The sequence below is a fragment of the Bos indicus genome, chromosome 4 (assembly GCF_029378745.1).
Source record: "Bos indicus isolate NIAB-ARS_2022 breed Sahiwal x Tharparkar chromosome 4, NIAB-ARS_B.indTharparkar_mat_pri_1.0, whole genome shotgun sequence".
NCBI lineage: Eukaryota > Metazoa > Chordata > Mammalia > Artiodactyla > Bovidae > Bos > Bos indicus.
In genome coordinates, this window is record NC_091763.1 from 107,630,582 (window position 1) to 107,646,434 (window position 15,853).

Sequence of the window (15,853 nt, forward strand, 5' to 3'; positions counted from 1 at the left end):
TGGTCCATAGGGATGACAGGCCGGAAAGCCAATGGAGAGGGAAAAGGGGAAAGCTGAAAGCACCATTTTTTGAGAGAAATGAAGGTACAGTATTGAGTACTTGTGTAGAAAATTGGCTCTAATTTAAAGGGAAGACTTTCTCCACTGGTTAGGAAAGAAGAGGGAAAGCGTAGATGTGGATGAGGGACATTTTTGTGTTGGGAAGGTGAAGGATTTCCGTATGAGGGCTTATGCTGTTGCTCTGTGAAAAGGAGACAAGTCATTTGTCCTGTGTGACTTGGAATGTTGGCCAAGTGTGGGGGTGGGCGCCTCTGAGGTTCAAATAAAATGGAAAAAGTAAAATACCAGTGTGCAGAATTAGAGAAAAAATTGCTGTGTAGAGCTGATGGCTCAGATAAGGTTGCATATGATGAGTTTATACTGGAAACTGCTTCTCTAGTAGTCACATTTTTTTCACTAGTGCTCAGCCTGAGTCTGAAGGGAAAGAGTGAGATTGATCCAAGAACACTGTCTTCTCCAGGCAATTTCAGAGAAAGGACAATGGGATTGAGATTATTAAAAACATTGTTAAAAAGAGATGGAACATGGAGTGTAATTAGAGTGAGAAAATAAGTGAAAACACATGAGACTAATAGAAGAAAGGGTGGAAAAATGGAAAGACTGGAGGAAATCAACCCTGAATATTCATTGGAAGGATGGATGCTGAAGCTCCAATACGTTGGCCTCCTGATGCAAAGAGCCGACTCATTGGAAAAGACTCTGATGCTGGGAAAGACTGAGGGCAGGAGGAGAAGGGGGCAACAGAGAATGAGATGGTTGGATGGCATCACTGACTCAACGGATATGAGTTTGAGCAAACTTTGGAGATAGTGAAGGACACGGAAGCCTGGTATTCTGCAGTTCATGGGGCTGCAAAGAGCCAGACATGATTTAGCAACCGAACAACAACAGAGTCTCTCAGGAAGTCAGAAAATGAGGATAAGTGAATTTCAATGAATGGGAAAGCTGAAATATAAAAATCCAGTTTGTGGGTTTTTGTGCCTCAGAGATTATTGGTGGCCACAGGGCTCAGTGACAATGGCAGTGAGTGAGCAGAGGAGAGGAAATACAGCAATTAAGCTGTACATATTGTAACTTTTTTTGTTTTGTTTTGTTTTGATCACATTAGTCCGATTCTTCTAAAAGCAACTTGGTAAAATTATTAACCTCTAGCTTAAATGACTGAATTAAAATTGGCTGAAACTAAATAACCTTACCAGAGCCTTAAATGTGGAAGGAACAGCTTGAATAATGTTTTTGTTAAACTCAGAGTTTCAGTATGAGAAGAGAGACTGGAAAACAGGTAGAAGAAGGAAAGTTGGACTAAGGGGACCCAAGCAGGCTGACTGGGAAAGGTGTATTTACTAATTAGACTGATTCTTAGGATAGGGTTATTTTATTTGTATAGTAATTTATTTTTCATAAATAGAAACCATCTTCTAAAATCCAAAGCAGAACATAAGTAGGGATGATGCTGACCCTAAATGTTTCACAGTAGCAATGACAGCCCATGTTTGGTGGCTGCCTCTGTGCTGGGTAACTGCTCTGTGCTAGATAATTTAAAAGTGTAAAAAATAGAAAACAATATATGAACAGATTTTTTTTGGCGATCTTTGGCTAGCAAAAGTAAATCAAGGTGAATGATGAAAGAAAGAAATTGGGTCGGAGTCAGACTGATAGCTATAGACTCTTTTATATCTTAGGTTCTTACTTTGTCTTATTTTCATATTACATCTTTTGGCCAATCTAGTTAATGTTTTACTTGATTCTATTTTTCTTTTTAACCAGTGTTTTATTTTAAAGGTTTAAAACTCACAGAATTTTGAAAAGAATAATATAGTGAACACCTTTATCTCCTCCCGTATTTCCTAATTGCTAATTATTGGTATTTTAATATATTTTACCTTTATCTATCATTTATTTATCTATCTTGCTTTCTCTTGATAGCTATCTAGGTCTGTATATATATATATAGCTATTCACATACATATATCAGTGGCAATTTGTGCCCCATCCCCAAGGGATATATTACAAAGCCTGGAAATATTTTTAACTATTAAAATTGGAGAGGGATGGTACACTCGTCTACTGGTTGAAGACCACAGGTGCTTCTAACTGTTCTACAATATATCAAGCAACCCTCCACAACAAGGAATTATCTAGTCCAAAATGTTAATAATGCTGAGGTTAATGAAAGGAATAACACTTCATGCTCACAACATTTATATATATATGAGTATATGATACAATATATACTCAAAATAAATATATAAAGTTTAATACTGATACAATATTATTTTCTATCAGTGGTTCCTTGGACTTTTTTTCAGTTCAGAATCCAATCAAAGATCATGCATTGTGTTTAGTTTCTTATCTCTTTAGTTTCATTTAATCTCAGACTTTTTGTCTTTAACATCATAGACGTTTCTTAAGAGTCCAGGCTAGTTGCTTTGTGGAGTGTCCTGAAATTTGGATTCATCTTATTTAGGGCCAGATAAAACCTTCTTTTAAGGAATGCTACATGGATGATGTTGTGTTCTTCCTAGTGTATCATATCAGGGGGCCCATGACATCAGTCTGTCCCAGTACTGATAATGTCTAGTTTGGTAATATACTAGAACAGTTTCTATTAGATTACTCCATTGTAAAGGAAATTTTTCCTGCTTTGAAATTAATTAGTATTCTGCAGCATAAATCTTGCATATTATGTGAGGATTCTGTCTCCTAACACTATTTTCAGCCAATTATTTTAGCATCCATTGATTGCCTGAATCAATTATTGTGTTGTGCTGTGCTGTACTTAGTCACTCAGTCATGTTTGACTCTTTGCAACCCCATGGATGCAGACCATCGGCTCCTCTGTCCATGGGGATTCTCCAAGCAAGAATACGGGAGTGGGTTGCCATGCCCTCCAGGGGAATCTTCCCAACCCAGGGATCGAACCCAGGTCTCCCGCACTGCAGGCGGATTCTTTACCATCTGAGCCACCTATTAACTGGCCACAAAACAGTGATTTTCTAATTCTGTCCTTTTACAATTATTGGTTATCATTTTGCTGGATTCAGCAGTAAAGAATCTGCCTGCAATGCAGGAGCTACAGGGAATGGGTTTGATCCCTGGGTCAGGAACATCTCCTGCAGGAGGGCATGGCAACCCACTCCAGCATCCTTGCCTGGAGAATCCCATGGACAGAGGAGCTTGGTCGGTTGCAGTCCATGGAGTCTCAAAGAGTCGGACACAACTGAGCGACTGAGCACACACGCCTGCATGCCCTGCTCTGTGTCTGGTAAGACTGATCTGCATGTACTACATCCTGGGGCTTTACTGCCCTCTGGCCTCTTGTTGGGTTTGTCTCATTGGAAACAAAGACAAAAGGCCAAAGAGATGGAGGAGAGTGAGGGTAAGTATTTACTGTTTTGTGCAACATCAGTATGGACTTGTCCAATGATTGTAAGTTTCCTATTTCTATCAGGGTACCCTTTCTGCACAGCCCTCTTTTGTCTCCAGGCTCTAGTAACAGCAATCTCTTCTCCTTTAGGTCTAGAGGTTATAAAAAATTTTATTAATAGCTCAAGTTTTGGCACTAGCCTAGGATCTTGCACTTTCCCCTGTGGTTTTCCCACACTTTGCACATACATTGTACATAGTCCCTTTATTAAATGTTCCTCAAATTATCACATTTGAGAGTACCATCTGTTTTCAGCTGTGGCCCTAAGTGATACACATGCCTTGAGCGTTCCTTTCTCTCCATCACAGGAATCAAAGTGAAAGTAAAGTGAAAGTGAAGTCGCTCAGTCGTGTCTGACTCTTTGCGACCCATGGACTGTAGCCTAGCATGCTCCTCCGTCCATGGGATTTTCCAGGCAAGAGTACTGCAGTAGGGTGCCATTTTCTTCTCCAAGGAATCAGAAATCAGAATCACAGGAATCAGAGAGGCATCAAATAGCTCTTCAAGCTTTCATGCTATCCCTCCTTATTTTCCCTCATGGTGTTTTCCTAATAAATCCCTTGCACAGCTAATCTTGTCTTGGCATCTGCTTCTTGGAGGACCCGGACAAACACTAGCTCATTAACCTCAAGTGTTACCCCATGCCTTGGGCCTTAGTTAAGGCTCACAGAAGAACTAAGAGGGGTGAATAATTGGGCATCAATTTGGTATCTATCTATTGAGATGATTCTATTGTAGCATATAAGCAAAGGTGTCTGATCTGATCTGATGGCAAAAAGATGGTTGTGTTAGACCTGGGGTTAATACCAATGCAGACAGACACATGATAGCAGCAGGAAATGTTGAAATGGAAATAATGTTGCAAGAAGTTCTAGGTTTTATTCATCCTCATACTTCCTTTAATGTTGCTTTGTTTTGTCTTCCTTACTGTGGCTGAAAATAAATATACAGGGAAGCTGTTTGAGTAGCTGAACTTGAGAACTATGAGATGGTCTAGAGAGACCATGCTTGAGTTCATACTAGACTCTATTAACAGAAAGATGGAAAAGGCATCAAAATCAGTTTTGAATCGGGAGGCTGTCACTTATATGATCTTGGATGAGTTATTTAGCTTGATGAGATTTGCTTCTTTTATAAATAGGCAGGTAATAAACATATACTTTAAAATGCCATTTTGATGATTCATAACAATTTGTATAAAGCTCTTAACAGTGTGCCTGGAATAAACTGCAGTTATTTGGTTTATTATTCTGTTGTCTAAATGTGTGGATGGGGAAAGAGCTCAATCTATTGGTAAGATACTTGGAGTCCCAGTCTCCAAGGAGGGTGTCCCCACACTCCACTTAAACATGAACTCTGGGGCCCCACAGGTGAGCAGCCAGGACTTTCCCCCAAAACTCCAAGCACCCACATGCTTTCCTGTGCAATTGCCCACTGAGAGCTCCGCTGTTGTAATTAATAGTGGCAAAGTTTTAATGAACTCCGCAAGGAGATTTTTACTGACACTTACTTTTTAGATCCTGAAATAGTCTCTATTCCTTCGAGATCAATTAAAAAGTTTTTTTTTTCTATCTTCTCCAAGATGCCTGAGGTAACTTTCCAGCTGTGTCTTTTTTTAATGAGTTCTCTAAGAGGCTCCTGTGCCTTGAGATTCTATAGCAAACAGACTGAAGTTGCAGGAGTTCTTGGGCAGTAAGGGTATGAAAACTGAGAAACCCTAAAGGTGATTTCCCTGGACAGGCTGAGAGGTTGCACACACCTTTTAACTCAGAATCTCTCTAGAATCATTTGCAGTCACTGAGGGAGGGAGGAAGTGAAGGAGAGTTCTTTGGAAGTCTTTAAAAAGTCACTGATAGGCAAGGCTCTTCCAATTAGTTTCATACTTGAGTACAGACTTTGGGCCTCTGTCCTACTGGCTGGCAACTGGAAGACCTACAGCATTGACCAGATCTACACTGGGGAGCAGAAGCACATACATTCGCCTGCCCCATCCCCAGACTCAGGCTACCTCAGGGCTTTCATTAACCTGATGGCTGTGTCAAGCGATCCCCTCATCCCCAAGAATCAGCAAAGATTTAATGCATATATGTATGTGTACATATGTTATGCCATATGTGTATGTGCTTTTGTCGTTCTTGTTCTTTAGTGGCTAAGTCATACCTGACTCTTTGTGACCCGATGAACTGTAGACTGCCAGGCTCCTCTGTCCATGGGATTTCCCATGCAAGAATATTGGAGTGGGTTGCCATGTCCTTCTTCAGGGGGTCTTCCTGATCCAGGGATCGAACCTGTGTCTCCTGAATTAGCAGGCAGATTCTGTACCACTGAGCCACCAGGAATCCCATATATATGCTTCAGTTCAGTTCAGTTCAGTCACTCAGTCGTGTCTGACTCTCTGCGACCCCATGAATCACAGCATGCCAGGCCTCCCTGTCCATCACCAACTCCTGGAGTTCACTCAAACCCATGTCCATCAAGTTGGTGATGCCATCCAGCCATCTCATCCTCTGTCATCCCCTTCTCCTCCTGCCCCCAATCCCTCCTAGCATCAGAGTCTTTTCCAATGAGTCAACTCTTCGCATGAGGTGGCCAAAGTACTGGAGTTTCAGCTTTAGCATCAGTCCTTCCAATGAACACCCAGGACTGATCTCCTTTAGAATGGACTGGTTGGATCTCCTTGCAGTCCAAGGGACTCTCAAGAGTCTTCTCCAACACCACAGTTCAAAAGCATCAATTCTCTGGCGCTGAGCTTTCTTCACAGTCCAACTCTCACATCCATACATGACCACTGGAAAAACCATACCTTTGACTAGACAGACCTTTGTTGGCAAAGTAATGTCTCTGCTTTTGAATATGCTATCTAGGTTGGTCGTAACTTTCCTTCCAAGGAGTAAGCGTCTTTTAATTTCATGGCTGCAATCACCATCTGCAGTGATTTTGGAGCCCAAAAAAATAAAGTCTGACACTGTTTCCACTGTTTCCCCATCTATTTCCCATGAAGTGATGGGACCAGATGCCATGATCTTTGTTTTCTGAATGCTGTGCTTTAAGCCAACTTTTTCACTCTCCACTTTCACTTTCATCAAGAGGCTTTTTGGTTCCTCTTCACTTTCTTCCATAAGGGTGGTGTCATCTGCATATCTGAGGTTATTGATATTTCTCCCGGCAATCTTGATTCCAGCTTGTGCTTCTTCCAGCCCAGTGTTTCTCATGATGTACTCTGCGTAGAAGTTAAATAAGCAGGGTGACAATATACAGCCTTGACGTACTCCTTTTCCTATTTGGAACCAGTCTGTTATTCCATGTCCAGTTCTAACTGTTGCAGATTGAACATTTGATTGAACCAATCAAGGAATTCATGATGACAACCATTTAATTTAACCTCATTTGTAGAAGTAAGTTTGGGTGATGAAGCAGGTAATGGAAAGGACTGATATTTCTTGCTGATGTGACCAGTTCTTCCGAGTTCTTTGACCTTGCATTTACACTGGTTTTCATACTTAACATCAAGCACACCAATGGAACAAGATTAGGATTAAGGTAAATAGAAGAAAAACCTAGGATAAATTCAAATTGTTATAGACAGTCCAGGCAGGAGAGACATTGAGAAGATATTGCTGATGGAATTTAATAAAGAAGATCTAGACCATTATGTAAAAAAAAAATAATTTCCCCATTTCTGAAAAACCTCCCCCTAAAATAAGCCAGCAAACAAGTAGTAGTCAAAACAGCTTCCTGAATATGCTAGGGTTAGTTTCTTGTGTAAAAAATTAGATGAATTAAATTCAATTTATTTTAGAGAAAGATAATCTTAGGGTGAAGAACTACTTGATAGAAATATAGAATTTGAAGTGTTAAGTATTCTTTTAGAGCAAGGAAGCTTTATCATACACGAGTATCTTTTCTTCCTTTGGAGATACCACTGATATAGCTAATGGAGCAAAAGGTATAATCCGCAAGAACAAACAGAATGGCAGAGGAGACATAAGAAACAAGAGAATTGTAACATTAAAATACATTTATAAGAGTACATGGAGGAATGTTAGCTAATATATCAGAGAGGAAGCAACCAAATAACAAGCATGCAGAAGGGGAAGCCACTAAGCAGTAAAATGTGTTACCTCGCACAGCCCCTGAGAGTCTGGAGACTTGAGGCTGGAGACAATGAAATCACTGCATATTTTTGTTGTATTTCTGGTTAACATCTTAATGACAGTCTCTTTGGAAATTTAAATTTTCTATACATGTTGAATAACATTCACACTTGTACAGATCAAGGCAAGTGGAAAATGATGTGAAGAAGTATTGTTTGTCTTAAAGCATGATAATGCCTATTTCTTAGTAACTTTGGATTCATTTACTTGTGTCTATAAATATTACCTTCAGTGTAGCTCTATGCAGAATATTCTTGTACCTAAAAAATAAAGTTAGAATTACTCATAGGATTAAAGTGACTAGTTTGCACCCTGGCATAACATATAACATAGCTCACTGGGTTTTTTTTAAAATTCATATTTTCTGGTTTGTTACTCATCTCTTATCTTTTCTTAGCTCTCACTGGGAGATTAACTTCCTCTCACCATCTCTTAAATATTGGTCTTTTGAAAATTGAAGTATAGTTGATTTATAATATTATATTAGTTTTAGATATACAACATAGTGATCCAATATTTTAATATATTGTATTGAACTCCATTTAAAGTTTCTTTTAATTTTGGCTGCATTTCCTGGGCAGTGTAATATATGCTTATACCTTATTTATTTTATACATAGCAGTGTGTACCTCTTAATCCCCCACTCCTATTTTATCTCTAAGCCCTTCTCCCTTCCTACTGGTAAGCACTAATTTTGTTCTTCATGTCTGCAAGTCATTTGAGGATTTGTTACAGTTATATCCATTATATCTTCACTTTTTAGATGCCAACATGTAAATTATAATATAGTATTTGCCTTTCTCGGACTTATTTCACTAAGCATAATGCCCTCCATATACATCAACGTTAAAAATGGCAAAATTTCCTTTTTATTCTGGCTGAGTAATATTCCATTGTTCATATAGACCAGTCTTCCATATCCATTCATCTGTCAATGGACACTTAGGTGATCCCGTATCTTGGCTATTGTCAATATTGCTATAATGAACATTGGGGTGCCTGTGTCATTTAGAATCTGCATTAATTTTTTGGATATATACATAGGAATTAAGTTGCTGGATTATATGGTAGTTCTATTTTTAGTTTTTTGAGCAACCTCCATGCCATTTTGTACAGTGCTGTATGCTAAGTCGCTTCAGTCATGTCTGACTCTTTGCGACACTGTGGACTGTAGCCTGCCAGGCTCCTCTGTTCCTGGGATTCTCCAGGCAAGAATACTAGAATGGGTTGCCGTGACTTCCTCCAGGGAATCTTCCCAACCCAGGGATTGAACCCAAGTGTCTTCTGTCTCCTGCATTGGCAGGCAGGTTCTTCACCACTAGCTCCTGTACTAGTTTACATTCCTATCAACAGTGTACTAGGATTCCCTGGTCTCTACATCCTTACCAGCACTTCTCATTTGTGACCATTTTGATGATAGCCATTCTGACCAGTATAAGGTGATGCCTCATTGTTTTTCTGATTTACATTTCTCTGATGATCGAGCATCTTTTCATGTGCTCATTGGCCATCTGTACATCTTGTTTGGACGAATGTCCATTCAGGTCCTCTCCACATTTTTAAATTAGGGTTTTTTAACATTGAGTTGTATCAGCCGTATAAGTCAGATTCCTGGGATGCATCCAGGGTCTGCTTTTCTCCTCACCACACATCAAAGAGTCACAATACTGATACCTGTATTTCTTTTACATGTTTCATATACATTATCTCCTGTCTATGTCTATAAACTACTACCTTAACTCAGGTACTCCTTACTCTCACATGATAACCCTTCAGGTAGCTTTGCTTCATAGTCCCCATCCTTATTCTTTTAAATAGTACTCTACACTTAGCAAAAAGTGTAACCATATATTTAGTCATATCATTATAATTATTTAAAATGAAGTCCAACATCTGACATGTTAGGGAAACTTGTCTGTGAGTCCCCTTTCCAATATTACTCTTTTGCTGTGCCCTCCTCACACCCTCAGATGCAGTCTGGCATGCCATATTCATCTTACAACTTATTGAAGAGGGTTTAAGCATCTCATTTACCAGGAAGCATGTCCCCACCGCCTTTCAGAATAATCTAGCGCCATTGTGTACTGAGCATACTCCTATCATAGTTCCTTAAATGTTTATTTGCCTGGCTAATTCTGTAGGGAGACTACAAGATCCTTGAAGATCAAGGCAATGTCTCACTAATGTTTGAGTCTTTAGTGTCAAGGACAATGGCCGCATACAGCAGATACTCAGTAAATATAAATTGAATGAGTGAATTATGAATGAATGACATTTAAATTATTGTGATTCATATGAGTAATCATGGATATTAACTATTCATGTACGAGTACTGTGTAGAAATTAGAAACCATCTTGGCAGTATTTTATTTAATTCTCCACTTTGGAGTAGTCAATTTCTTTTACCTTGTTAAGTTCTTCAGTTAGTTTCCTAGCCATGCAAAGCTTCTAAATTTTTCTAATCACTCCTCCAGAGATTTTAGGACAATTATTCCTTGAACTTCTTTATTCTACCCATACAAATGTATGTGCTATGAATCCTTGATTAGGCAACCAAAAACTATAGGCATATTTCCTTCCATGTCTTTTTAGCAGAGAACCACATTGCTCATATGTTAACAATCTACTGGGCTGGCCCAAAAGTTCATTTTATGGAAAAACTTGAATGAACCTTTTAACCAATTAAATACTTCTCTTCAGTAAAGAACTGGCTATGTTCTTAAAACAGAGTTTTGGCTATTTCTCTCCAAAACTTTGCCCAATAAATAAATGTATATATAAATATTCACACTCATACAGACACACATACAAACATACACACATATATATGAAGGCATGACACACATAAGAGAGACAATAAGAAGAATTTTCAAGAAACCCTCTACTGTTTTACTATGTGACTATAAAGACAACACCTCAGTCCAAGGCATCATTATATCACAAGGTTCACTGAACTTTTGAGTGTATCCCTGCTTATTTAACTTATATGCAGAGTACATCATGAGAAACACTGGGCTGGAAGAAGCACAAGCTGGAATCAAGATTGCCGGGAGAAATACCAATAACCTCAGATATGCAGATGATACCACCCTTATGGCAGAAAGTGAAGAGGAACTAAAAAGCCTCCTGATGAAAGTGAAAGTGGAGAGTCAAAAAGTTGGCTTAAAGCTCAACGTTCAGAAAATGAAGATCATGGCATCTGGTCCCATCACAAATAGCACAAATAGCATGGCAAATAGATGGGGAAACAGTGGAAACAGTGTCAGACTTTATTTTTTGGGGCTCCAAAATCACTGTAGATGGTGACTGCAGCCATGGAATTAAAAGACGCTTACTCCTTGGAAGAAAAGTTATGACCAACCTAAATAGCATATTGAAAAGCAGAGACATTACTTTGCCAACAAAGGTCTGTCTAGTCAAGGCTATGGTTTTTCCAGTGGTCATGTATGCATGTGAGAGTTGGACTGTGAAGAAGGCTGAGCGCCGAAGAATTGATTCTTTTGAACTGTGGTGTTGGAGAAGACTCTTAAGAGTCCCTTGGACTGCAAGGAGATCCAACTAGTCTATTCTAAAGGAGATCAGTCCTGGGTGTTCATTGGAAGGACTGATGCTAAAGCTGAAACTCCAATACTTTGGCCACCTCATGCGAAGAATTGACTCATTGGAAAAGACTCTGATGCTGGGAGGGATTGGGGGCAGGAGGAAAAGGGGACGACAGAGGATGAGATGGCTGGATGGCATCACCGACTCGATGGACGTGAGTCTGAGTGAACTCCGGGAGTTGGTGATGGACAGGGAGGCCTGGCATGCTGTGATTCATGGGGTCGCAAAGAGTCGGACACGACTGAGCGACTGAACTGAACTGAAGGATATGAATTAGACATTTGTTGCCCTTCTACCAGATGCCTCTTCAACACTAGCTATACTCTGCTTTCTTTCCTTCCTTTCTCCTAACATCTCACATTTCAGGTACAACCTGTAGAAGACTCAGCATCTTTCTCAGCACAGTGCAGGAAGGTTGGTAGAAGTGTTCTTATCTATTAACACTGACTTAGAGTTGTCTTAGGAGGAAAGGGGAAAGAAATTACTGCCAATTTCAAGTCAATTTCTCATTAAGAATGATGTTCTGCTTCCTCCCAGCTCCACTAAATCCATCTGGGGTAAGCCTGAGATCCAGGAACACACCACCATCGAAGTACCTGGGGAGTGTAATTTACAACATGACCCCGGGAGTTTGTTTGTTCTTACTACTTCATGACTTTGATGTGCATGAATTCATCTGGGTATTAAGTTATCACCTGCCAGCTTCTTTTTTCCTGAACATCCATCCCCAGAGTCCAGAGGAATGGAGACAAAAAGTTAAGTAATTTTTGTTCCCCTGCTAGAGATGGCATCTGTGTTTTGTATGTCCTAGTCCCCTCCCCCTCAGGGACACTCAGGGGACAATCTGGGAGGATTTGGGCAGAGATGAGCATAAAGCCTCTACTGCTGGTGCTCCTAGTGAGCAGGGATCCAGTCCCTGCATCCGCCTGTGTGAAGAAAGCGGGGATAGTTCCTGCAGCTGCAGACCCCCTCATTCAGAGGCAGCTGAGGGGAGCCAGAGCCTCAGCTTGGATCTTCAAAATCTCTCCTGGCCTCTGTGCTGTTTCCTGTACATATAAACCTATCTCTGGGTTAAGACCAGTGCCACAGTGAGTAAAGGGCTTTTGGCCAAGTGTGATCATTTAGAGAAGCTGGGATCTGGAGAAGGGAAGGACTCCAGAAATCGGCACACTGAATGGGAAATTCGGGCCAGCTTATGGGCAGGCAGATTTCTGGGCTTAAAACAGCCTTGGGATTTGCAAAGCTGGGTCATAAGCTGCTCATTGAGAATGATCACGTATATCATGAACTGTCAGGTAATAGGTGTATACTTCTATGGGACATTTCAGGTTCTCCCTTTCTGTCACACTTCTCACCTTGTTAACCATGGGTGGCCATAAGGTTGGTGGAGTGGTAGCCAAAAAATTAAAGGAGAGTCAAAAGACTTGATTAAATTCCAGAATATGCTCTGGATGTTATTCCTAAAGTAATGCCTTTTATCCATCCTTTACCATCCATCCATTCATCCATTCAACAAATGCACTGTACAACTGCAAAGGGCCCAGAAATAACATCTCTCTAGAACCAGGGAAGCAGCCCTGCAAGAAGGTGGTATAGGACAGGAGTATGAATATAATAGAGATCCTTGCCCTGATCAGAGATCATAAACAACTTCTGTGAATGCTGACCAGATCAGTGATGGCACTCTGCTCGTGCCCAGCATGGAAAAAGCTAGATTTTCCTGCATAGTATCAGGAAGAAAAAACTTGGTGTCAATTTCATTTGCTAAAGCTTTAAACCTAGTGGACACAGAAGGAAATATACCTTCTTGAAGTTGCATTTGTACATCTCATCCCCTGTTTTATTGGTGTATTTACTTCATGATCATTTATTGAGCAACTGCTGTGTGCAATGTACTCTGCACAAGCTTTAAAATAAGAGCAAATCAAATGATAAAGTATGAGCAAAATTTAAGAACTGAAGAAATAAGAAAGCAAAATGAGAGTATAACTATGCGCCTTTCTTAAAAAGTAAAACGATTAGTCATTATGGAGAACAATTTATTCTGTGGCTGCCATCTTGACTGTATGAGTATAAACTTTGCAATCAGAGTTACATAAAATTCTGTAGAAATGGAAATAATGCATGACACCCTGTGTTCACTGATCCTATTTATGGGAGCCTTTCTGCTTTACTGTGGATTAAAAGACTTGACATGATGAATCTGAAAATGATTGTTAGCTGAGTCAGAACACAGTGCACACCACAACTTCCCTCTTTCTGTTAATGGCTAATCCAGACCCGCCTTTGTTTCTCAGCCCACAGGCACTGCAGCAGCTGTGATCAGCACAGGCACTGTCACCAGGGCATGACAGAAAATCAGACATGGGTCACAGAATTCATTCTCCTGGGATTTCCGCTCAGCCCAAGCATGCAGATACTCCTCTTTGGGCTCTTCTCTCTGTTCTATGTCCTCACCCTGCTGGGGAATGGGGTCATCCTGGGGCTTATCTCACTGGACCCCAGACTGCACACCCCCATGTACTTCTTCCTCTCACACCTGGCCATCGTCGATATTTCATATGCATCAAACAATGTCCCGAAGATGCTGGTGAACCTTCTGAACAAGAAAAATACTATCTCCTTTGTCCCATGCATAATGCAGACCTTTTTGTACATGGCTTTTGCACACACTGAGTGTCTCATCTTGGTGGTGATGTCCCATGATCGGTACGTGGCCATCTGCCACCCTCTTCGTTACTCTGTCATCATGAGCTGGAGAGTGTGCACTGTTCAAGCTGTTGCTTCCTGGACATGTGGCTCCCTCCTGGCCCTGGTCCATGTGGGTCTCATCCTAAGGCTGCCCTTCTGTGGGCCTCATGAAATCAACCACTTCTTCTGTGAAATCCTGTCTGTCCTCAAGCTGGCCTGTGCTGACACTAAGCTCAACCAAGTTGTCATTTTTGCTGCTTCTGTGTTTGTCTTAGTCGGGCCCCTCTGCCTGGTGCTGGGCTCCTATGCACGCATCCTGGCCGCCATCCTGAGGATCCAGTCCGCTGAGGGCCGCAGGAAGGCCTTCTCCACCTGCTCCTCCCACCTCTGCGTGGTCGGGCTCTTCTTTGGCAGTGCCATCGTCATGTACATGGCCCCCAAGTCTCGCCACCCTGAGGAGCAGCAGAAGATCCTTTCCCTGTTTTACAGTCTTTTCAACCCCATGCTGAACCCGCTGATCTACAGCCTGAGGAACAAAGAGGTCAAAGGTGCCTTTAGGAGAGTGTTGTGGAAGGACAGGCTAATGTGAGGGATGCCAGGGAGAGTCCTGAGGGTGGGAGGTTTGTTCTCTGCGAGATCTGGGAGAATGGCACTGTACATGCCTTAAAATCTCGTGTCTTAAATCTCTGGCATTAAGAATTTATATTGATCAGGTGCTGTTCCTAACTCCTAAACATGGAGTTCTGTGCAGACCACAAACATGAGCAGAAGGTCACGGAGAATACAGGCCATGAGAGAAGAATCATGAGGAGGTGAATGCATGGCAGAGAGCCATCAATTCTCAGGGCCAGTTCCCAACACTGAGGTCTAGTTTCTTTTCTTTTGAGGTTTTGTTGTCTCAAATCTCTTCTTAAATTCCGTGACGGTTTCCTTCTCCCTTATAAATATATGCATATGCTAGTAATGTCATAATAAATGCTGCTACCTCTAACAAGACAGAATAAACACTGACCTTGGTTAAGCGTGGATCCTATTGGGAAATGCAGTAAGAACTATAGAAAGAGCCAACTACTTGGTCTGGTACTTAAAATCTAAGGAGGATCCCATGTGTTCTGAAAAATCACCTGAATCTGAGCCTAATGAATTTATTTGTATGAAAACAAAAGCTTAATTTTGAGAATTTTTTTGATATGGGAGACAAAAAAATATGAAGATCTTTATTTCATTTAAGTTTGCACAATTTAATTAGAAAGAGTTTGTGTTTAGAATAACAGGCTCTCATATTTATATGAGAGTTACCTTTATAGGGAGAGTTACCTTTTTCAGAGTTCAGGTTACAAAACTGGGAGTAGGTGACAACTGACCCTTATGAAGAAGTATTATGGGGTTTAGAAAATATTATAAAGGAAGTATCAAGAGGGGCTAATAGCTTGACATAATGTTGTAGGCCCACATTTCTTGATAAAGCCTTGCAGGAACCTCAACACAGCTCCAAAGAGCACCTGCTCCATGTGATATAAGTCACATATTCTGGACCCAAGTGATCAGAATAATAAGGGAAGATTTATTTCCTTTTAACACAAGTTCAGGAACTAAGTGGCCAACACAGTAAGGCAATGGTGATTTGTTCAACACAGAAGGAACGCTGTCTTTTGAAACTTCTTCTCTTCTCTTTTCTTGTAGCATCACATGACATTAGAATGTGTGATATATGATGATGGTATGATTATCTTTCTGTAGATCTATGTTTTCACCCTAATTCTTTCTTGAGTCATTTCCGTTGTATATCTTTCTTCTCCTATGAAATTAAAGAATCAAAGAGGAAACTTTTCCCTTCCACCTTTTCTCCTAAAGCACTGTTTTCCGCTTGGTTCCCAGAAAGCTCATTTACTGACTCTTCTTATTGACTGTTCTGTTC

At 40.6% G+C, this 15,853-nt stretch overlaps 1 protein-coding gene across 1 annotated transcript; it reads left to right on the top strand.

The window, feature by feature from the left end:
- Window positions 1–13,591: 13,591 nt before the first annotated feature.
- On the top strand, window positions 13,592–14,524 carry LOC109558147 (olfactory receptor 2A5). Its single transcript, XM_019959604.2, has one exon. It carries the CDS (start codon window positions 13,592–13,594, stop codon window positions 14,522–14,524), a length of 933 nt encoding a protein of 310 aa, XP_019815163.2.
- Window positions 14,525–15,853: the final 1,329 nt, after the last annotated feature.